The sequence below is a fragment of the Acomys minous genome, assembly GCF_964271855.1.
Source record: "Acomys minous genome assembly, chromosome: 12".
NCBI classification, from domain to species: Eukaryota; Metazoa; Chordata; class Mammalia; order Rodentia; family Muridae; genus Acomys; species Acomys minous.
The window spans coordinates 96155881-96178925 of NC_140493.1; the positions used below are offsets into that span (position 1 = coordinate 96155881).

Here is a 23045-nt window from a genome sequence, read left to right on the forward strand (position 1 = left end):
TTGTTTATTATGTATACAGTGTTCTACCTATGTTCACCTGCACACCAGAAGAGGGCACCAGATCTCATTATGGTTGTGAGCCACCATGTGGTTGCTGGGAATTGAAGTCAGGGCCTCTGGGAGAGCAGCCAGTGCTCTTAACCTCTGGGCCATCTCTCCAGCCCTCTACTTGGCTTCTTTCACTTAGAATGGACATTTAAGGTCTCTTTATGCTTTCCATAGTTTGTTTCTTTTTAGCACTGCATACAGATGTTAACTGATGTACTAGGTTATGTTTGCTGTGCTATGGGACCGAACCCAGGCCATCACGCATGCTTGTGAAGTAGTGCTTTACCACTGAACTATACCCTCAACCCTGATTATTTCAGTTAGGCAACATTGACAGGTTTTCGGAACCATTTTAACTAAACAAACTGGCATTATTTAGAATACTGAGTAATTTAAGGCCTTTCTCAAGAAAAGGCACACTAGGGTTTGGAGAAATGTCTCATCGGTTAAGAACACTGACTGGCCAGGCGGTGGTGGCACACGCCTTCAGTCCCAGCACTTGGGAGGCAGAGGCAGGTGGATCTCTGTAGTTCAAGGCTAGTCTGGTCTACAAAGCAAGTCCAGGACAGCCAAGTCTACACAGAGAAACCCTGTCTCGAAAAACAAAACAACAAAAAGAACACTGACTGCTCTTCCAAAGGAATGGGGTTCAATTCCCAGCGTCCACATGGCAGCTGACGACTGTCTGTAACTCCAAGAACTGACACTCTTGCACAGACATACATGCAGGCAAAACAGCAATGCACATAAAATGAAAACAAATAATTTATTTAAAAAAAAAAAAAGAAAAAGAAAAGAGGCGGGCGTGGTGGTGTGCCCTTTGATCCCAGCACTCAGGAAGCAGGGGCAGGCGGATTGCTGTAAGCTGAAGGCCAGCCTGGTCTACAAAGTGAGTCTAGGACAGCTAAGGCTACACAGAGAAACCCTGTTGGGGTGAGGGGGAGGCAAGCTGGGGCTCTGGGACACACAGGAAGGTACTGGTGGCTATAATATTTCTCCTCACTGTTGAAAGTCTGCATACAAGAACAGCTGCAGTCTAGCCTCATACCAAGTAGGAAATCTTTATGCCTAACTTCGATGTTGGCATCTGGATATTTCTTCTTCTTCCTTTCTTTTTCTTTCTTTCTTTCTTTCTTTCTTTCTTTCTTTCTTTCTTTCTTTCTTTCTTTCTTTTCTTTCTTTCTTTTTCTTTTTTGAGCCAGGGTTTATCGGTGTTAGACTTGGCAGTCCTGGACTCGCCTTGTAGACCAGGCTGGCGTCTAATTTACAGCGATCCTCCTGCCTCTGCCTCCGGAGTGCTGGGATTAAAGGCGTGCGCCACCACACCCGGCGAATCTGAGTATTTCTAACCAGGAACTCTTGCTCCAAAGTAGTTTCTACTTTTAGCTCAACCGCCGCAAATTTCCTTAAATATCTCTGTGAACCTGGCCCCACCCACATACCAGCACTGGGTTGGTCAGAACGCTCCCGGGGTTCGTTCAATCCTTGAGAATTCCTGGAGTTGATTGGCAGGGCATATCGGAAATCTCTTTGCTTTCCTGATTGGTCACTTGTAGCCTCGGGGGGTGGGACACGTGGGCGTTTCTTGCCCGGATGCAGTGAGCTCCCATTGGAAGATGAAGCCGGCATTTCCAGAGCTTGGTGCCGTCGCCTAGGTCGCGGGGGGCGGGCTTCCTCCTGCCCAGCCTTATTGTCATGACTATTGGTCAGATTTCTTGTCACTCAAGATACTCCTAGGCTATTGGCTCAAGGGTTCCCAGGAGGCGGCGGATGATTGGTTGGCTGCTGCTCCCGCCCCAGCCAGTCGCCATTTTATTGAGGAGAGCCGGACTCCTCTAGGCTGCCGCGGCGGAGTAGCGGTTTGCTTGGTGGATTTGTAGGAGGTGTTCACCGCAGAGACAGGTGAGTCGCAGGCCGCGGGGGGAGGGACGGCGGGGCTCGCGGCCCGGTCGGCTTCCTAGGTGTCAGCGGGCTGGACGCCGGAGATCCGTGGGGATGGCGGCCTGCGAAAGGGGCTGGGTCCCCCGGGTTCCCCGCCTCTGTCGGGTCGGGAGGCGCGGGGCTGATGGGCGGGAGGCGGACGCTGCGGCGTAGCTGTCCGCTGTCCCGGGCAAACAGAACCCTCGCCGGCCCCGAATTCTCGGCGCGCGTGCCCAGCCCCGCGCGCGCTCACTTTGGCTACTGCTGTCGCCCGTGCCCTTGAGGTCTTTACAATCATTGTCACTTAAGATTTAACCCCTCGGACGTTTGGAAAGGGGCTCTTACTCCAGAGGTTCGCCTGCCCACCATCGGGCCTAAGACCTCAGACCTCGGAGCGGGGAGAAGCGAGCTGGACAACCGCGAGTGCGCTGGGCGGTGACGAGGGGGATCTGACACTCTGCGTCCAGGGGCCTGAAAGCAGGAGGTTCCTCCCTTTCCTTCCAATGAATGGTCCTTTGAGTTTCCTGGTCTGTGACACTTCTCCCCTTCACCCCCCCCCCTCCCGGAAATATGAAAGGAATTCAGGAATTTTGAATGCGTCAAGGTACTGGCGGATTCTTAGACCATGACAGATCTATGAATGGGGAAAGTAGTCATTCTTTTTTATTTTTTTATTTTTTATTTTTTTGATCATTTGGCTCTCATGGGTGTACAGGACTGTCTCTCGCAGTAGAATGGAGTGGTGTGTACTTGGCCATAGTCCATGATACTAAACTGTTTTTAGGAACTGTTGATTTCCAAAGGTGGGACTTCTGGAATCTGTCACCCTTCCCTCTGAGTCACTAGAATCTGGATGAATGGCTGCCCTACCTACACCTACACACACACACACACACACACACACACACACACACACACATACACACACACATACACACACATACACACATACACACACATACACACATACACACACACACACACATACACACATACATACACACACACATACACACACATACACACATACACACACATACACACATACACACACAAACACACACACACACACACCAGAAATGAATTCCTTGGTGATCAATTTGTAAAGGAAAGCGATAGTTTCTGGAACAAGGATATTGTGGGGGTTTGTTTATTTTGTGTTTTTTTTTAGGGGGGGAGTCTAATCCTAGCCCTAGAATGACTTTTTGAACAGTCAGTGTTGATCAAAGAGTTTGTGTGCTGGATGTCCACATAGTTCTGCTTTTAAGTCTTTGAAATGTTACACCATTCATACAGGGCTGCAAAAACTCACCTGACTTCATTGCTTCGTCAGATAACCTGCCAGGGATTGTAATGAAGAATGAAACAACTGGTGTTTAACTTGTTAGAAGTCAACAGAATCGTCTTCTAGGGAGTAATGGCTGGTAGCGGGCTCTGCGGGGACCTGGTAGTTAGTGAGCATTCATGGACCTCTGCACATAGATTTTAAGAAGACTGTCACCTCCATTAGATGCTGGATGCTAAAGTATTTTCTCACCTCTGCCTACCCGATGTTCATTTTTGTGGAACTCCCCAACCCTTGATGTCTTCAACTCTGAAACTTCCTACTTCTTCTCTAGGTATTGTTACTGTCCGCCAGCCAAGGGCAGCCAACTGCGACTCCTAGAGATATCAATGTTTTACCTACCTTAAGGACTTTGCTCCATATTGTGGAGAATGGGGTGACTGCTTTATAAATTTTCATCTCAGGTGGGCTTAGAAGAAAGTCCAGTTACATGATGTGACATTTCTTCCACAATTAAGGTGACTAAAGGCTGCCACCATAACATGGCCTTGAGGCTGTGCTTCCCAATCCCACTTGGATGCTGCAGTGGAAAATACAGTTTTCTGGCAGAGCATTAGAGGGTGGCTTAGTGGTGTCTTCTTGAAAACAACATATCTTCCTTATTGGCCAAGCTGTACTTAACTTTTACTAGGAACCGCCTCTAATCCCCCATGTTTTTTATGTCTATTGCATATATATGATATATGTATATATTTCACATATTGCACATATGTGTGTATATATGTGTGTGTGTATATATATATACATACCTATGTGTGTGTATATATATGAAGAATTAACTGTTAAACTTGCTTTTCATTTAGGTTATAGAATTCAGCTACAATGGGGAATGTTTTTGAAAAGCTGTTTAAAAGCCTATTTGGGAAAAAGGAAATGAGGATTCTCATGGTGGGTTTGGATGCAGCGGGCAAAACCACCATCTTGTACAAACTGAAGCTGGGAGAGATCGTGACAACCATCCCTACCATAGGTAAGCCCATGACTGCCATAGGTAAGCCCATCCCTACCATAGGTAAGCCCATCCCTACCATAGGTAAGCCCATGACTACCATAGGTAAGCCCATGACTACCATAGGTAAGCCCATCCCTACCATAGGTAAGCCCATGACTACCATAGGTAAGCCCATCCCTACCATAGGTAAGCCCATCCCTACCATAGGTAAGCCCATGACTACCATAGGTAAGCCCATCCCTACCATAGGTAAGCCCATGACTACCATAGGTAAGCCCATCCCTACCATAGGTAAGCCCATGACTACCATAGATAAGCCCATCCCTACCATAGGTAAGCCCATCCCTACCATAGGTAAGCCCATCCCTACCATAGGTAAGCCCATCCCTACCATAGGTAAGCCCATCCCTACCATAGGTAAGCCCATGACTACCATAGGTAAGCCCATCCCTACCATAGGTAAGCTCATCCCTACCATAGGTAAGCCCATCCCTACCATAGGTAAGCCCATGACTACCATAGGTAAGCCCATCCCTACCATAGGTAAGCCCATCCCTACCATAGGTAAGCCCATCCCTACCATAGGTAAGCCCATGACTACCATAGGTAAGCCCATGACTACCATAGGTAAGCCCATGACTACCATAGGTAAGCCCATGACTACCATAGGTAAGCCCATCCCTACCATAGGTAAGCCCATCCCTACCATAGGTAAGCCCATGACTACCATAGGTAAGCCCATCCCTACCATAGGTAAGCCCATGACTGCGGCTTTTCCAGTTCATAATTAGCATGTTACACTTTGACATGTTACTGTTTCAGAATTTTCATTTGGGTATGTATGTGTTATATATGTATATGCATGTCCACATCAGGGGTTTTCTCTACCATTCTCCACCTTCGTTTTCAAGACAGAGCCTCTTCACTGAACCCAAAGCCTGTCATTTTGACAAGGCTGGCTGTCTATCAAATTTGAGGATTTTCCTGTACCCGCCTCCCATCTTTTTTGCAGCACGGGTTACAGATATGTGCCATCAGGCCCATCTTTTACATATGTGCTGGGGATCTGAACTCATGTTTGATATGCAAACACTTTACCCTCTGAACCATTCCTCCAGTCCCTAATGTGCTTCTTATATTGAATATTTGTTTCTTTAAGACTTTGACTACTTCACTGGGCAGTGGTGGCGCACACCTTTAATCCTAGCACTTGGGAAGCAGAGGCAGGGGGATCACTGTGAGATCAAGGCCAACCTGGTCTACAAAATAAGTCCAGGACAGCCAAGGATACACAGATAAACCCTGTCTCGAAAAACAAACAAACAAACAAACAAACAAACAAAACCCCTTTGACTACTTCAAAAACATAAACTTTTTGAAGGCCCAAATGAGATTATATAAGTTTGTTCTTGTGTTGTTTCTTGGTTTTTGAGACAAGACCTTACATTGTAGTCTTGCTTTGAACTTTGTAGGCTGGCTTTGAACTTTGACACTCCTTGTGACTCTCCCTCCTGAGTGTACCACTGCGCTCAACCGCACACACGGACCTCTAAGTGCTTCTCAGCATTCCTGGCTCATTCCTTGGTTCACAGGGGAGTTGTGAAGAAATTTAGATTAAGCAAAATTAGACCTATTTGCTTGACAAAGAGGAAAAGATAGTAACTGTTGAGGTGGTAAGGAAGCTCTACCTTTCCCCCTTTCCTTTACAAGCCCTGGGTAGGAACTAGCACTGCCTTTCTCAACCTCAGCCTCCGTTCTCCTGGCTCCCCTTGGGAGCGTCTCTCTGAACCAGGTGTGTCCTGGGTAGACTGTGTGTTCTTTCCGCTCTGGCTCAAGACAAGTACTTAAGATGGTAACGAGTTCAGCAATCTAGCCTCACTGTGAACCAGTGCTATGTTTTATGGGCTTTAAAAGAGATTTGCAAAGGCATTTTTGACAGAACTAAATCTTTACCTTGTGACCTGCCTACAAAACCAAATCCCCAGGATGTCACATGCATTTGGGCACTGTCTGAGTTCTGGCATGGCTGACATGGGTCACCTTTTACACTGGGCACTAGCTTCAGAGACTGCAGCATTTGAAGAAAGTTGTAAATTAATAGGAATGTTCCCACACACAATTTGAAAATGTTTTAGTTCAAAATGAAAACAGCTTTCCCATATAGAAAACCAATGTATAGTTTGGCAGATTAGCCCAGCCCGTGAAGGCTCTTGCTGCTATGCCTGACCATCAGAGTTTGATTCTTGGGAATCCACAAAATTGTCCTCTGTCCTCTACATGTGCAACATGGCATTTGCTACTTGGCACTTGCATGGCCACACACACACACACAAACAAAATATATATCCAGAGATACATAAGATTCAAATATTCTTTCAGTATTCTATTTAAAGATTTTTTTAAGATTTATTATTTATTATTATGTATACAGTGTTCTACCTGCATGTACAACTGTAGGCCAGGAGAGACCATCAGATCTCATTATAGGTGGCTGTGAGCCACCGTGTGGGTGCTCGGAATTGAACTCAGGACCTCTGGTAGAGCAGCCAGTGCTCTTAACCTCTGAGCCATCTCTCCAGCCCTCTATTTAAAGATTTTGATTGGGTTTTTTGTTTGTTTGTTTGTTTCCCCCCCCCCCCCCAGACAAAGTTTCTCTGTGTAACCTTGGGTGTCTGGGACTCACTTTGTAGACCAGGCTGGCCTCAACTCACAGCAATCCGCTTGCCTCTGCCTCTGCCTCTGCCTCTGCCTCCAGAATGCTGGGATTAAAAGCATGCACCACCATGCCTGGCTTTTGGTTGGTGTATTTTTTTTGTTTTGTTTTGATTTTTTTTGAGGCAGGGTTTCTCTGTGTAGCCTTGGTTGTCCTGGACTCGATTTGTAGACCAGGCTGTCCTTGAACTCACAGCTATCCACCTGCCTCTGCCTTCTGAGTGTTGGGACTAAAGGCGGGCACCACCACGCCGGCGATTGGTGTATTTTTAAAGTAAGTGCCCTTTCCTAGTTTGTTAATGCAATAGTGTATGTGCTCACTTTTTGTTGATTTTCTCTGGAGTCCTTCCTGCTTTCTTCCTTACCTCATGAATGCTGCCAGCCCACTGTTTTGGATCTCAGTTTAAGTGTTATTTCCCAGAGTTCCTTTTCTTTTTCCTTGCTCTAAGTCTCCATAGTAACTTGAAGTCATTAATAACACTTGGAAACACTTACAGTTTATTGATTGTTCACTGTCTTCTTCCCAACAAAGTAAATAAGAAGGAACCATGTCTGTCTTCTCACTGTCCCCAGCATCTGGTAATGCCTGGCCATGTTAGATGGCTAATACATCTTCGGTGAGTGAACTGCTCACTGATCATGATAGTTTGTTGAACTAACGGCCTCCAGTGAGTCTTGCTCCTCAGCATCCTTGCCCTTGCTCCCTTCCTGCATGGCGCTGAACTTGGCCACGTGGTTTGCTTTGGCTAGTGAAACATCCCAGTGACTGAGAGCTGCCACCATTAGCTAAGGAAGCCAGTGTTTCTGGAGGATACAAGACCACCTGGGAAGGCAGCAATCTGACCTGCTGGCCACTAGGTAAATGCAGCTAAATAGGAGGCCTAAGCCACCAACAGAAGAGGTGCCCTTCAGTCTAGCTCTTAAGCCAAGACCAAAAGAATGAGCTGGCCTTCACTAGATTAAAAGGGACAGCAGCAGGACAACATTGGATTTTATAGCTGGTTTAGTATTCCATTATAAGGCTGTATTTTAGAGTCATGTTCATTGCTAGGTGGTTGGGGTATTTATAGCTATTTATGTGTGTGTGCACATGCATTTGGGTATCTAGGGCTGAGTATACTTTTGGGTATCCTCCTTCAGTCACTAGTTTATACCCCATCCCCTTTTTGCCCTTTTTTTTTTCTTTTTTCTTTTTTTAGACAATCCCTCATAGGCAGGGAACTCACCTGATAACTTAGGCGGGTCGGCTAGCCAGCTCCAAGGCTCCTCCTGTCTCTGCCTCTACTACCCCTGCCTCTCCACCTCCCACCCCAGTTCTGGGGATTGGGTTTAGGCCTTCATGCTTTCAAGACAAGCACTTTACTTTCTGAGCTATTTTTCCAGTCCTTGGTTTTGTTTGCTAGGTTGGTTGGGTTTTTTTGTTTTGTTTTGTTTTGTTTTTTGGTTTTTCAAGACAGGGTCTCTCTGTGTTAGCCTTGGCTGTCCTGGACTTTGTAGACCAGGCTGGCCTTGAACTCACAGCGATCCACCTGCCTCTGCCTCCTGAGTGCTGGGATTAAAGGCGTGCGCCACCACCCCCGGCTCTTCTTTTGGTTTTTTGAGGTAGGGTTTCTCTGTGTAGCCTTGGCTGTCCTGGACTTGCACTGTACACCAGGCTGGCCTCGAACTCACAGCGATCCACCTGCCTCTGCCTCCTGAGTGCTGGGATTAAAGGTGTGCACCACCACCGCCCTGCTGTTTTTCCCTTTTTAAGACATAGTCTTGCTGCGCGGTTCTAGGTGACCTTCAATGAGCAGCCTTAAGCTGGCAGCAGCAGTCCTGCTTCCTATTTTCAAGAGCCAGAATTTCAGGCCTACCGCGCCATGCCAGGTTCAACTGTTTGTCTTTGTACATAATGTCCAAGTGAGCAGCCTTCACTTTAAAAACATTTATTTTTATCTTCTATTGTATGTGTGTGGGTATTTCTATCTATACCACTTGAGTGTCTGGTGCTTTGGAGGCCAGAGTAGGGAGGGCATCAGATCCCCGGGAACTGACGTTACAGACAGTTGTGAGCTGCCAGGTGACTGCTGGGAATTAAACCTAGGCCTCTGGAAACGCAGTCAGTGCTCTAACCACTGAGCATCTCTCCAGCCCTGTCTTGGGTTTTTGCAAACATGTACTTCACTTCCTTGCAGTAGTCACTGGGAGAGGGTTTCTTATGAGAGGTGGATATTTAAAGTGTATAAACAGGTTGTCAGACTATTCTCCAAAAAAGGTTGTGCCACCAGCAGTGAAAAGTGGAAATCTGCCATCTGATAGAGAGAAAACACTGACTTCGATTAGGACTGCTTTTATTATGGGTGAATAAATTAATAATGTCTTCTTTTGCTCTTCTCTGATTTCTTTTATTTTTCCCACCCTTGATTTTTTTTTTTGTTGTTGTTTTTTCTGAGACAGGGTTTCTCTGTGTAATCTTGGCTGCCCTAGACTCACTTTGTAGACCAGGCTGGCCTTGAACTCATAGGGATCCACCAGCTTCTGCCTCCCGAGTGTTTATTTTTTAACAGTATTTTTTAAAATTTTATTTTATTAAGTATACAGTGTTTTGAAAGCATATACAGCTGCACACCAGAAGAGGGCACCAGATCTCATTATAGATGGTTGTGAGCCACCATGAGGTTGCTGGGAATTTAACTCAGGACCTTTGGAAGAGCAGGCAGTGCTCTTAACTTCCAAGCCATCTCTCCAGCCCTTGTTTCTTATTTTTAATGTTCAGTTGTTTTTTTGGTGTGATTTTTGAAGAAGAACAATTTAGGTCATGAACAATTCTTGTCAGGTATGTATTTTCTGGTTGATAAATGTGAAAAAGGAGCCAGGCGTGGTGGGCGCACGCCTTTAATCCCAGCACTCTGGAGGCAGAGGCAGGTGGATCACTGTGAGTTTGAGGCCAGCCTGGTCTACAAAGTGAGTCTAAGACAGCCAAGGCTACACAGAGAAGCCCTGTCTCGAAAAACAAAAACTAACCAACCAAAATGTGATAAATGTGTCTTTTTTTTTTTTCTATGTTAACATAAGGGAATTGTAGCTGGGCATGGTGTTGCAGGCCTTTAATCCCAGCACTCGGGAGACAGAGGCAGCAGGATCTCTCTAAGTTCGAGACCAGCCTGGTCTACAAAGTGAGTCCACCCTGTCTTCAAAAAACAAAAAACAATAAAACCATAAGGGACCTTTAAATTATTAGTTAGCCAAATGTATATTTTTCCTTCATAGTTTTATAGTATTTTTAGACAATTCTTTTTAAGATCATAATAATATTAGCTATTTTCTCCTAACTTTACAAGGTTTACATTTTTTATTTTAAAAAAATTAAATAAGGGACTGGAGAGATGGCTCAGCTTTTTTTTTTTTTTCTTTTTTCTTTTTGGTTTTCAAGACAGGGTTTCTCTGTGTAGCCTTGGCTGTCCTAGACTCTCATTTTGTAGACCAGGCTGGCCTCCAACCTGCCTCTGCCTCCGGAGTGCTGGGATTAAAGGTGTGCGCCACCATGCCTGGCTGATGGCTCAGCATTTAAGAGCACTTGCTGGTCTTACAAAAGATTCAGGTTCAAATTGCTAGCACCTACATGATGACTCACAGTCATCTGTAATTGGATCCAATTCAAATGTGGTGCACATGTGTACACACAGGCAAAACATTTTATGTATATTGTACACATAAAATAAGAAAAAAAAGAATAACTCAGATTTATGAAGATTAGATACTTGCCCACTGGCTGTTATTGGACTCTCAAGAGTGCACAGTCGCCCAGCAATGTTTACTGAGTGACATTTTCATGCTAATGTGAAGTGCCTTGTCATTTATTACGTTGTCTTTCAGAGGTGTCTTGCTGCACCACTTCCTGTTATATTTGTTTGAACTTTATTCAGGTGTTATTAGAAAGAATCCATTACTCATTTTTAGAAATTTCCTTGACTTTAGAAGAGCAAATAGAAGATCGTAGAACATAAAGATGTGGCTTTAACAGGGATCTGTAGGGGCTTAAGGAGGCATCCGACCAAGCTGCCCTTAAAGCTTTAGGTAGCCAAGGATAACCTTGAGCGTCTAGTCTGCCTTGCTGTCTGGAGTGCTGGGGTCACAGGCATGTGCTACCACACCCAGCTTGGATTTGTTTTTTAAGATGTGAAATATGAAGTACACAGGTGTGCTGAGATTGAGGATGACTCAGATAGAGGGCAGTTAGTGGTGTGCACAGGGTTTCGACTGTGTGAGTTGAATCCAGCACACAGGCGGAGGAGACGGTCATTGTTCTAAGGTGGAGGGCAGGTAGTGTGGGGAGGAAGTGAGGAGACTGTACACTGCGTGGCGGGAAGTGGAACTCCCTCCCGGGGATGGCTTCTCTTTGTTCAGAAGTACCCTGGAGGGTCTTCTGTTAGAGAAAGCAGAGCTGGGAAGATGAGTGTGTGCGGGTGGATGGTTGGAGCACAAAGACTGACAGACTGAGGACTTTCGCTGTGTGACCTGTGACTCTCTGGTTTGTAAGCTGCTTTATAAGTGAAAAGTACTTTCGAATGTTAATTGAAGTTATTTTGAATTGTTGAACCAGTGAAAGTCGTAATGAAAAGTATGTTTAACTTCCCTTCTTAGGTTTCAATGTGGAGACGGTAGAATATAAAAATATCAGCTTCACAGTCTGGGATGTTGGTGGCCAGGACAAGATCAGACCTTTGTGGCGACATTACTTCCAGAACACTCAAGGTAATGGTTGGAGGTGTGCACAGTGGGTGTGTCTGAAGGCGGGTCTGGGATGCCTGCTCTGCTTTATTAGAGTGGCCAGCTGTTTCTGCATCACTGGGGAGGTGTCTTTGTGACATAGCTCCTAGACATGTCCCAGAAAAAGGACTTGGGTTTGAACTCCTTCTAATGTAGTAAGTTAGAAAATGGTTAGCCTGTGGATTTTTGTCTTCCAGTTAATGGAAGTGCCAGTTTTTGAAGAATTTGAACTCAGTCAAGTCCTGTAAGTCTGCTGAGACTATCTGGAAATCACATCCAAAGGGAAAGGGATGACTAGGGGTGGCCGGAACCCCAAATCCTGTCATCTTATGGTGCCACAGTGCTCTGATGGCCCTCCTTCTCCAGGTGTCTGAGCAAGCGTGGACCCCACTCGGATCTGCCCCTTGCTTCCCTGTCAGTGCATTCTGGGAAGTAGTTCTAACCCACTCGTGTTTCCCAGGGCTGTGTTTCAGTAGATGGTGCTTTCCTGGGCCTTGCCACTGAAACAGCCTCTTTGCACGGTTCTCACCCCTGACTCCCATGTAGAATCTTTACCGTGTGGCATCTAAGTTTACTCACTTGGAATCTACTTAGAACATATTTGCTTTTGATGATTCCAAAGCTGATAGAGTTTTTGTTGCATGTGTTTAATAGTAAAGAGTCTTTAGGACCAAGCCTCCAGGTGAATTGTTCCTTTATATCTCATCAGTATTCATTGAGTTGTTACTTGACACATTATTTTCTCAGCTTGTAGATTTTAGAATATCTTTCCTTAAAATAGGGTAGTTTTTAAAAAATTTTTTTTTCTTCTGAGACAAGATCTCATTTGTAACCCAGGATGGCCTGGACCTTCCATGTAGTTAGCCTTCACTTTCTGATCCTCCTGCCATCACCTCCTGGCACCTGCATTACAGCTGTGGGACAGCACACCCAGCTTTACATGGTGCTACAGACTGAACCTAGTTCATGGTAGGCAAGCATTCCATCAATTGAGCTGTATAAGTACTGAGTCCTAAACGCTTTCTTTAGTGGAAAATTAGAAATACACAAAGGGAGAGATGAATCTGTGATGAACTCTATGTATCCATCACTCCGTCTTTCTAGTTAACACTTTGCCATCCCAGATGTGATGCCTTTGACTCACGCATTCCCTCAGTGCTCAGTGCCAACTTATGAGGCTTTTTACTTTGTTGTTGTTGGTTTTTGTTTGTTTATTTGTTTGTTTTGCTTTGGGCTTTTGAGACAGGGTTTCTCTGTGTAGCTCTGACTGTCTTGGACTCACTTTGTAGACCAGGCTGGCCTCGAACACAGAGATCCTCCTGCCTTTGCCTCCCGAGTGCTGGGATTAAAGGCCTGCGCCACTACTGCCAGACTACTATTTTTCAAAACACAGTCTCCATGCAGTTACATCACTTCCAAGAATAAGGATTCTATGTAGATCAGCTGTCTTGGAACTCACAGAGACCCTCCTGCCTCTGCCTCTCAGGTGCTATGATTAGAGGCGAGTGCCCCCACACCTGGCTTCCTTCTTGTTGAATAATAAATGTCGTTTGGAACTATCACAGTCAGGGTCTCGTGTAGCCAAGCTATGTTCAAACTCATGTGCCCAAGGCTAGCCTTGAACTTCTGATCTTGACTATTTGGGGTTACAGGTGTGCACCACCATGCAGGTACCCACCCCCCCTTTTGATATTGGAGTCTATGTTGCCCATACTGAACTCAGGCGGTCTTGCTTAGTGTTGGGATTCCAGGCACACTGCACAAGGCCTGGCTTGTTCCTTTATTGATGCGCTCTGGCGTTGCTCCCACCTTTTTGCTATTGGGATCAATGCTGCTGTGAACATTCTCCTGTGGGTATTGGAGCTCCTCCTGCCCCTACCTCCTGCGTGCTAGAGTTATGGTGTGTGCCACTGGGTCCAGCAGAGCTCCTACTTCAGTTATTTTCATTTACCTATGAGCAGAATGACTGGGTGAAAGATTTTTCTGTCATTGTTTTGTATTTGTATTCTGTTGTTGTCATAGTGTATGTATATAAATGTTTATATATTTACATATATAAAAAACATTTTTTATAAAGACATGCACTTGTTATATGTAGTCCAGGCACACTTAAAACTCAGGATCTTCCCACTGCAGCCACCTCAGCTGAATTAGCCAATTTTGTTCTGATTTGGTTTTGCTAGAGGGTTAAACCCAGGGCCTCAAGCATGCTAGGTAAGCACTCTGCCACTGAGCCCCTGGACACATCTAATCTACTTTTAAGCCTACAAGCCATTGGTATTAAATACATTCACAATGTTGTACAGTCAATACCATTGCCCATCTTCAAAAGCCATCTCACCTTGAACAGCTGAAACCAGCACCCACTAAACAATGGTGCTCTCCTGCCTGGAGCCCCTGCAGCCACACCAGGTTTTCATAGTTTAATGCCAGTGTCCCCAGATGCTGTCAGCCTGATTTCCCCAGATGAAGCTCCCTATCAGGCTTCTACCACGTGATCCTAGTGCACACTGAAGGATGCGGAGAACTCTGTTGTTTTGTTAGGAGTCGCAAAATGGTGGTTTCTCTAACTTGTGTTAAATGTGACAGTGGGCCTAGTCCTAGCTGTCCTTGAACTCTTTATTGTTTTCCTTTGTGGTGTTGGGGGTTGAACCCAGGGCCTTATGCATGCTAAGTCAGCACATCAAGCCACTCCCTCAATCCCATGTTGCTCTTCCTTTCTTTGATTGCTGAAATCTTTTTCTTTTTCTTTTTGTTTTGTTTTGTTTTTTCAAGACAGGGTTTCTCTGTTAGGCTTTGGCTATCCTGGAACGCTGTAGAATAGGCTGGTCATGAACTCAGAGATCTGTCTGCCTCTTCCTGTTAGAGTGCTGGGATTACAGGTATGCGCCACCACACCTGGCATGCTGAAAAAAAATTTTTTAAGGTTTATTTATTTATTATTTATACAGTATTCTGTCTGCATGTGTGCCTGCATGCCAGATTATAGATGGTTGAAAGCCATAATGTGGTTGCTGGGAATTGAACTCAGGATCTCTGGAAGAGCAGACAGTGCTCTTAACCCCTGAGCCATCTCTCCAACCCACTGAAATCTTTTTAAGTAAGGAATTTCCTGAATACATTCTATACAAGGAAATCAGGAAAAATACATCCTTCTTTATTTTCAGAGAAACCACATCACTTCCATGGTGATGCATAGGTTTTTACATTTGATGTAGTGTGTGGCAAGAAGGATAGGTTTTTTTTGATGCTCACTAGAGTGTGTATTTATCTTGGTCTGGTGCTTGGCAACTTGGCCATTTCTCACCGATTCATCTGTAATAAACTTGAATAGCTGGATTGACCTAGGTAATTTCTTCTGCTTTTATTCCCTCATCTTAAAAAGAGGATAAAGCCTGCTGCCCAAATCCCGGGCCTGAAATGGGGTTAATTTTGTAAAGTGCTCAGTTGTGTGGCTAAGAGCACTCAGAATCTCAGGCGGACGGTGTTCTCTGGCCACATTTCTTCGCCACCCTATTCAGTTTTCACAGTTAAGCATCAAGCTGAGGTGCATTTTGTCTTCAGTCCTCTGTTTGTAGCAAGCCTAATTTTCTAGCCTGTCAGCAACCATTCCTTTGATGGAGGGAGGTAGTTATGTTCTGGGAGGGAGGGGTGGTGTGCTGGCTCCTCATGAAATAGCAAGTGGGAGCTGTGTGGAGAATGGGCTTGCCGTCTCTGCTGGCCGCGTGTCTCATCTGTGAGTCGTCTTGGATACAGGGAAAAAACCCCGTCAGGCTGTCTTTTAATTTAAATTGTTTTCATCAGTCTGTTGAGTGTGACAGACCTTAATGAGTGCCTTTAATTCTCTATTAAGACATCAAAGGCTGGGCCTGGTTATCCAGGCCTGAAATACTCAGAATGCCGCGAGAAGCACAGGTTCAAGGTCTGCTTGGACTGCCAGATAACTTCAGGACAAGCCTTGTCAACTTTGTGAGATGTTTCAAAAGAAAAAATAAAAAAGCCTGAGCTGTGGCTCAGAGCTCGGGGCTACAATGCTTTTCCAGTGGGCAGAAAGTCCTAGTCTCTCCCGGCCCTGTGTTGGTTTACGTGCATAGACTAGAATGTAAACCATTTGATTTCCTAACTGATAACTGTAGAGTATAAAAAATAAAATAAAATAAAAATGGCAGTTCGAGGCAGGGCTTCTCTGTGTAGCTCTGGCTGTCCTGGAACTCGCTCTGTAGACCAGGCTGGCCTTGAACTTAGAGATCTACCTGCCTCTGCCTCCCGAGTGCTGGGATTAAAGGCGTGGACCATCACCATTCGTTTACTTACTGAATGGCAGTTTATCTGTATCAAAAAAGAGAAAGGAATAGAAAAAGTTTTATTTTTCAGATAAGCTCCCACACACAGCCACCTTTATTTCTTGTATCTACACATACTTTTTCTACAAGGGTAGATAGTATAATAAATGTATTACATATATCCCCCATCTTTCTCTCTCTCTCTCTCTCTTTTTTTTTTGGTAAGGTGAGAAACAAGGCTAAGATCAAACTAGACCCTTGCTATGCTAGGCAAGTGTTCTTGCACAGGGTCTAGTTTTGTAGGTCAGGCTTGTCTGGAACTCAGGGTCCTCCAGCTATATTTGGCTCCTTTACAGACTCTTCATGGATCAGTGTGCAGTCATTCTGATGGGAGGTTCTTAGATGAGGACCCACGTCAAGACAGTGTAAAGTAGCACATACTCTGGCGTCTAATTTAATTCTATCTTATTTTTAAGGGAAGAAGTGTGTATTTTGGTCCTTGGTTTTAGAGGACTCCGTCATGGCTGCTTGGGTCTCATTCACACGAGAAACGCGTGGTTTTGCTTGCATTAGGAATGGCAAAGCAAGAACAGTCATTTCTGCTCTGTTGGTTTTGCATTGGTAGCTAAGGCTCTGCTTGAATTTCCACATCAGCTGCTGCACTTAGAACTGTCCTCCAGAACTTCAAGTAGCATGCCAAACCTGTGTGGGTGGGCTTGAGGTTTCCGTTTTCAATCTGATGTGATATATCAAACACAGCTTTGACCCACATGAGAACTCTTTAGAAGCACTGAGCGCTCGTCTGCTAGGGAGATTGCCTGGAAGGCCTGGGACAACATGGGCAGAGGGCCAGGCCTGGTTTTCTCTCTTGAACAGTTGTGAAATCTCTGTCATCTGACCCTACTTCCTGGTTTCTACCAGAGTCTCTCCTGCAGTGTCCCCATGAAATGTGCCCTCAGCTGGGTACTTCTAGCAGAGTCCTCTTAGAAGCTCACTTTAACTTCAGTCCTTCTGCCTCTGCCCTGTGGACTTCCTGTGGCTTTTCCTGCTTGTCTTCTGTCTCCTCATTGAGCTGTACAAGGTGCCTTGCTTGACTCAGTTGTGGCCTTTCTGATATCTGCGGATAGCTATTGGTCTCTCACCAAGGGGTTTTCTTCCAGGTAGTTTCCCTGCTCCTATCACTTGGCCTGGTCCCTGGTCCCTGGTGCTCTGCTAGCTCTTTGAGACCCCGTGTGCCTGTGACTTGAGAGCGTTAGGGCCAACACTGGCAGTGCAACATTCCCAGGGTAAAGGGATTGACATCCAGAGGAAGCTGCTTGTTTTCACCTATGTCCCAGAAACAGAGGAGCTGTCACTCCTGGTAGTTGAGTCTAGGATCAAGTGACGTCTCTGGACAGCTGCACCACATTTTTGTCTCAAAGGTCTTGCTTTCAGCCAAACACCAACTTGTTACTGTCATTGTCACGTGGAGTCCTGACTGAGGAGCTCTTCTCCAGTCTGTGCTCGCTCTGCACATGCTTCCTCAACAGTGTGGCAAGTCTGGACAGGTTTCAGTCCTTGCCTTAGATGTCATGTGGCGCTCATGATGGTGCCGCCTCCAGCCTGCCCTGCTTTCTCACCTCCCAGCATTTCTCTGGTGATATAGTGGGAGCTGGAGGGCTCTGACACCCACTACCCAGAGCTGGGCTGCATTTCACAGTTTAAGAACACAATCTTACCTTGATTGCCTCTGTCATCAGCTATAGCAGATTAGGGTCCCCCAACCACCCTTACTTCCTGCTGGATTATAATTTGGCAGCCTTCACTAGCAGGTTTAATAGTTTGTGAGGATGAATCACAGGACTCAGGACAGAGCTGTGCTTGAAATTACAGGTTTATTACAGCAGCAGGACACGAGTGCAGCAGTCAGCAGGAAGGTGCCTGCCAGCCACAGCTTCTGTTGTCCACTGCCCCGAAATTCAGGGAGCAGCACCTGTTCTGCCAGCACATGGATGAGAGACAGCAAACAGTGCTGGCACCAGGGAAGTTTATGCGAGCTCCTGTGGCCATGTGAACATTGTTTTTATTGGGACTCCATTACAGAGGCACATGGAGTGACTCACTGGGCCTTGTGAGTCAAACCCCCGCCTCCCTCCCTTCCCAGAGGCAGTCTTATTAGTATAAATAAAGGGGGTGTGCTCCCACCATCAGAGACGCCTCTCCCATTGAAAGTCCTGGTGACAGAAGAGCAATCACACGCTGTACTGCAGGTGTCCATCGACTCTTGACATTCTCACAATTGCGACCTACAAATGTTGAGGGGTTTATAGCTTTTAGGTGCCTCTTGGTATGCATGGAAGCACAGTTTCCCTTTTTGTCTCATGGGGGACAAAGGGCTTTCACATGGGCTGGAATGTCCAGTAGCATCCAACACTGTTTACCTGGAAGTTGCCGACTTGGCTGCTCTGTCCTTCCTTCAGCCCTTTCCTCTCCTAAGCCCCCACCTGCTTTCCTGGGACCACTTCCAAGACAGCATGCCTGCTCCTCGGCCTTTGTGCAAACTGTGTTCTTCCAACATCCTTTTCCCATCGGAGGTGGAAATTAGTGACGAATAACCAACCTAACTTGTCTTTCTTCCTTCTGGTTGATCTGTTGAAGGGCTGTGATCCTTCTGAGCACGGTAGGTGAAATGAATGTACAGTAAGCTTCCTAACCTTGGAGCTATGTAGACTTCCCAAAAAGAATGATGAAGAAAAAGGGAAGAAGGAGACAGAGTCTCATTATGTCTTAACAGCTCAGCATGACCTTGAACTTGTGGGTGGTATTTCTGCCTCCGCCTCTTGGAGTGCTGGGATTACAAGCCTGTGCCATGCTCTTGTTGCCTGCCCTCTGTGAATCCTCACTGTGAGCAGGGAGCAGCTGTGTGGACATGCAATGGCTGCGCTCTAGGCTCATGTTTCTAACATGCTTGGGGATCCTTTGCAGGTCTGATTTTCGTGGTTGACAGTAATGACAGAGAGCGGGTCAATGAGGCCCGGGAAGAACTAACCAGAATGTTAGCCGAAGATGAGCTCAGAGACGCAGTTTTATTGGTGTTTGTAAACAAACAGGTATGTGGTTGTTAGCTTTCTGAACACTGAGACTAAATTTACTGCCAGATGGCTCATTTGAATATATAGATATCTAAATTAGATGCCTGCCTCCTCCTCACCAGTCCTAACCATAGCTTCTCCCCCATCTCCTATTTAGAATGTCTTATAGTCGCTCTGTAAATACTAATCAAGCATCTGCTAAGTTCCAGGCTTTGCTGCAGGTATTGGGCACTTAGCAGTGAGCAAGTGACAAAAGCCCCGCGTTTGTGTTTACCCTGTAGTGGGAGGAGAGCAGTGGAGAGAAAGACTAATATGTCTGGTAGAGTGTTGTGGAGGAGGGAGTGCAGAGTGTGTGTGGGAAGTGCTGGGCATGACTTACATCGGAGCCAGGAGGGAAGGCAGCCACAGGTTGCAGATGCAGGAGGAGGGGTGAGCAGGGAAGAGCGGGTCCTCAGGGGCTATTGCTGCGGAGGAGGAGCCTCAGCTAGAAAGGAAAAGCCACGAAATGTGGGAGGAAGGCTGATGCAGAGCTGCACAGCCTCTGGGTCTGAGCTGAACCAAACCCCAGAGAAGATGGAGTGGGGCTCTGGGAGGTGACCTCTGTGCACAGGGGGTGTCCCCTTTCTCTATTTCTTATGCAGCCGAAATTGCACGGTAATGACAGTGCTGCAGCCAGTCTTGTCACTTTAGACTTACCAGTTGCAGTTGTTCTTGTCACCTCCACTCTAAAAACATGGCTTTTTGGGGTGGCCGGCTCCTGATTCACTCACCTGTTACCCTGTTGTGCTGGTAGGATGCAGTTTCACTAGTGGACATAACGGGCTTTAAGCAACAACACAATGGCTTTGTTTTTAATGATAAAAACAGAACAAGTCCAGGGTGGAAATTTGAAAAGTTGAGAATGTCAAGTGAAACATTTTTCGTGTGAGCACGTGAGTGTGTGAAGAGCCCTGGGACTGTGTGGCCGGAGTGGGAGCAGCTTTCTCACACTGTGACTTATACAGGCTGTCCAAAACCTAGTATTCCATTTAAAGAAACCAGTGTTACATTCTGAATGCTACCTTCCATTCCTCTAGCTTTATTGACAGGTTAAAATTATGTATCTCTTTCCAGAGAGAAGACTTTCTATGCCTGTGTAAGCAGTTATGTGCTTGTATACCTCTTTACACTCCAGGGGTTATGGGTTGCACTGTTTTGTAGCCTGCATTTTCACTTGGCGTGTATTTGATATTCTGCCATCTCAGTGCATGCAGATCTTCCTTTGATGCTAGTATATCCTAGTCAGAGAAAAGAGAAAGATTCCTGCTTCATATTCTAGTTAAAGGAGACATGGTGGCAGAGAGGATGGTGAGAGGTGGTCAGATCCAGAATAAATTCTGGTTCTTGAACTGTTGGGATGTCCTGTTGTGTGGACTGAGAAGGAAAAAGCTAAGGTTTTGGGCCTAAGCAACTGAAATAGGGACTGTGGGTCAGGATATGTTTTAGAGGATGCTCCTGTTGTATTGCATGAACACAGGTTGGTAAACTGTTTGCTTCTTTTCTTTAAGGATCTTCCTAATGCTATGAACGCAGCAGAGATCACAGACAAGCTTGGCTTACATTCCCTTCGCCAGAGAAACTGGTACATTCAGGCTACCTGTGCCACCAGTGGAGATGGGCTTTATGAAGGCCTGGACTGGCTCTCCAACCAGCTCAAAAACCAGAAGTGATCAGAAGCAACCCATTCCCCATGCATCGTGGCAAAGCCAGCTGGCCTTTCCTGTGTGCATGTGAGCGTGTGAGGAGCCCATGGGGCTGTGCGGCTGGGAGTGGGGGCAGCTTTCTCACACCGTGCCTTATACACGCTATACGAAAACCAGTATTCCATGTTAAGAAAACCAGTGTTACATTTTGAATGCTACCTTCCATTTCACTAGCTTTGATGGTCATTTTTGCTAAGGCCCCTGGATGTGATAGCCAGAGCATCTCTAGGCTGGAAAAGAAAAGAGCTGGAGCTGGACATGGTCCTGTTGCTGCGACCTGGGTCTAGCATCTCCATACACCCGGAATCCTGTTAGACTTCGGTGTCCTATTGTAAAAAGAAAGGAAGGATCTGTCATTCTTTCCCACTGTGCCAAAGCTAGCGGCTCACTTTAAAGCAATCAAGAAGAAAAGATACATTACTATGTGAAGAGGGTCAGAGGGGAACGCGTCTCCAGAGTTCTGTTAGTTCAGAATGACTCATTTAGCTTGTTTTAGCCCAAGGAATCAGTGACCTTTTTCACTAGAGTACCCAGACTAACACTAGAGAAGTTTCCAGCTTTCCCCTCACTTGCCAAATGGAACTGCAGTGGGCTGCTGGCCAGCAGGAGGCCAGTACTCTCCCCAGCCACAGGGTCCACGGTGGAGTGTAGGCTGGAGGAAGTGAAGTGTTCTGGCGTCACTGTCTCAGGCCCTCAGGCTGCTGCTCCCACTGCTCTGCGCTGTGCTGAGTGTTCCTCACATGAAGCAGACAGTTGCTCCTGGGTAGAGTTGTCACTGTGTCCAGTCGTCCCAGTCTACTGTAGGCTGTTAGTTAGAATCTGTTTCCAGAACTGCACATCCCTGAGTTCTGAGAGTTTGAGAAAATCAGGAGGTTAGTAATGTAGGGGACGAAGTTCCCAGTGACCCCTGGTACTCCCTGGGTTGGTGCTAAACTTCGCTCTGAGAAGCATCTTGTATTTAGACCATTCTCACGGCGGCATGGGCTCCCTCCTCAGCCACAGCGGCCTCTGAGGAGCTGCTTAGGAATGCTGCTGTGTTGTCCTGCAGACAGTGAGACATAGGAAGGCCCAGAGAGGAGCTGGGTCAGCCCGAAGCCCTTCAGGCCACGTTTGTACCTAAGCCCTCTACTGCTTAGCCTTTTACAACTCCTTTAAAAAAAAAATTGATTCCTATTACAGGAAGATTTAAATAAATCTTGTTCATTGGTAACAAAGTTATACTAGAGAAAAAATTCCATGCCATTGTAAATGTGAGCTGTGATGTTTTTCTTTAACAAGTATCCTAAAGAATGTTCATTGCAATACTGGCTGCTGAGTCCAGGTGTGATTTTAACCACAGATGAACTCCTGAGAAACGTTGAAGTTGTACACCTCCCATTGCCTGGGAGTCTCTTTCCCTTTGTAATTATGCGTAGTGTGCCTGGCCTGGTGCTAGGCCGCAGTAAACGTGGTGATCAGTTAGACAATAAAGAACTTACTTGGGGAGTGGAAATACGGCAGTGTACTCCTGGGTGTCTGAACTGCGTCAAGTCTCTCCTCCCCCCCCACCCCCCGCCCCGCCCCAGACAGGGTTTCTTTGTGTAGCCTTGACTGTCCTGTCTGGTCTCGAACTCACAGAGATCCACCTGCCTCTGCCTCCCAAGTGCTGGGATTAAAGGTGTGCGCCACCACCGCCCAGCCTGTCTTTCCTCTTATTTCTGGCTTTCTCCTAAAGCCTCAGGACACCCCAAGAGGTGCTTCTCCACCTTCAGACCCTGCTTAGCTCCTTACCGTGTCCATGTCTCTTGTAAAGCACCAGTTGGGGTACTTTACTGTGGTGGTTCTCAGCAGAGACCTGGTCTTTGAAAGCCTCTTGAGTCTGGTTTGCCTTGCCTTCAGCCTCTCACTGTTAGCCTTGGTGTGTCTGAGTCTGTCAACTTCAGATGACCTCAGAGGGGTGAAGGTTAAATGCTATGTGCCTTTGAATGTCTTACTCTGCTCTTTCCCTAGAGATCATGGTGTCCAACCAAGGACAGCAGCACTAATGGTGTCTCCCACTGGCCAACATTACTAATAGTAGCATGGGAGAGTAGCTTTAGCTGCCTTGGCTTTTAGCTGCAGCTTTAAATAAATATTGTTCATTGGCAACAAAGTTATACTAGGGAAAAATTCCATGCCATTGTAAGTGTGGACTGTGATGTTTTTCTTTAAAAATTATCTTAAAGTATGTTCATTGCAGTG

The 23045-nt window shown here is 46.1% G+C and overlaps 1 protein-coding gene across 2 annotated transcripts; it reads left to right on the plus strand.

Moving 5' to 3' along the window:
- Positions 1 to 1826: 1826 nt before the first annotated feature.
- On the plus strand, positions 1827 to 22317 carry LOC311580010 (ADP-ribosylation factor 2). 2 transcript variants are annotated; one of them, XM_084751145.1, is made up of 5 exons: positions 1827 to 1950; positions 4117 to 4283; positions 11604 to 11714; positions 18977 to 19101; positions 20631 to 22317. In XM_084751145.1, the coding sequence occupies exons 2-5, from the start codon at positions 4136 to 4138 to the stop codon at positions 20790 to 20792; spliced, it is 546 nt and encodes a 181-aa protein (XP_084607271.1). In that variant the 5' UTR covers positions 1827 to 1950; positions 4117 to 4135; the 3' UTR covers positions 20793 to 22317. The 2 variants fall into 2 exon arrangements, with proteins under 2 accessions (XP_084607271.1, XP_084607272.1); XM_084751146.1 differs by lacking the exon at positions 1827 to 1950 and adding an exon at positions 2552 to 2572.
- Positions 22318 to 23045: the final 728 nt, after the last annotated feature.

Coding starts and splice junctions, on each gene's coding strand:
- LOC311580010 (XM_084751145.1), top strand. CDS start 4,136: ATGGGGAATGTTTTTGAAAAGCTGTTTAAAAGCCTATTTGGGAAAAAG. Junction 11,715..18,976: donor TTACTTCCAGAACACTCAAG/GTAATGGTTGGA, acceptor GATCCTTTGCAG/GTCTGATTTTCGTGGTTGAC. Junction 19,102..20,630: donor TGGTGTTTGTAAACAAACAG/GTATGTGGTTGT, acceptor CTTTTCTTTAAG/GATCTTCCTAATGCTATGAA.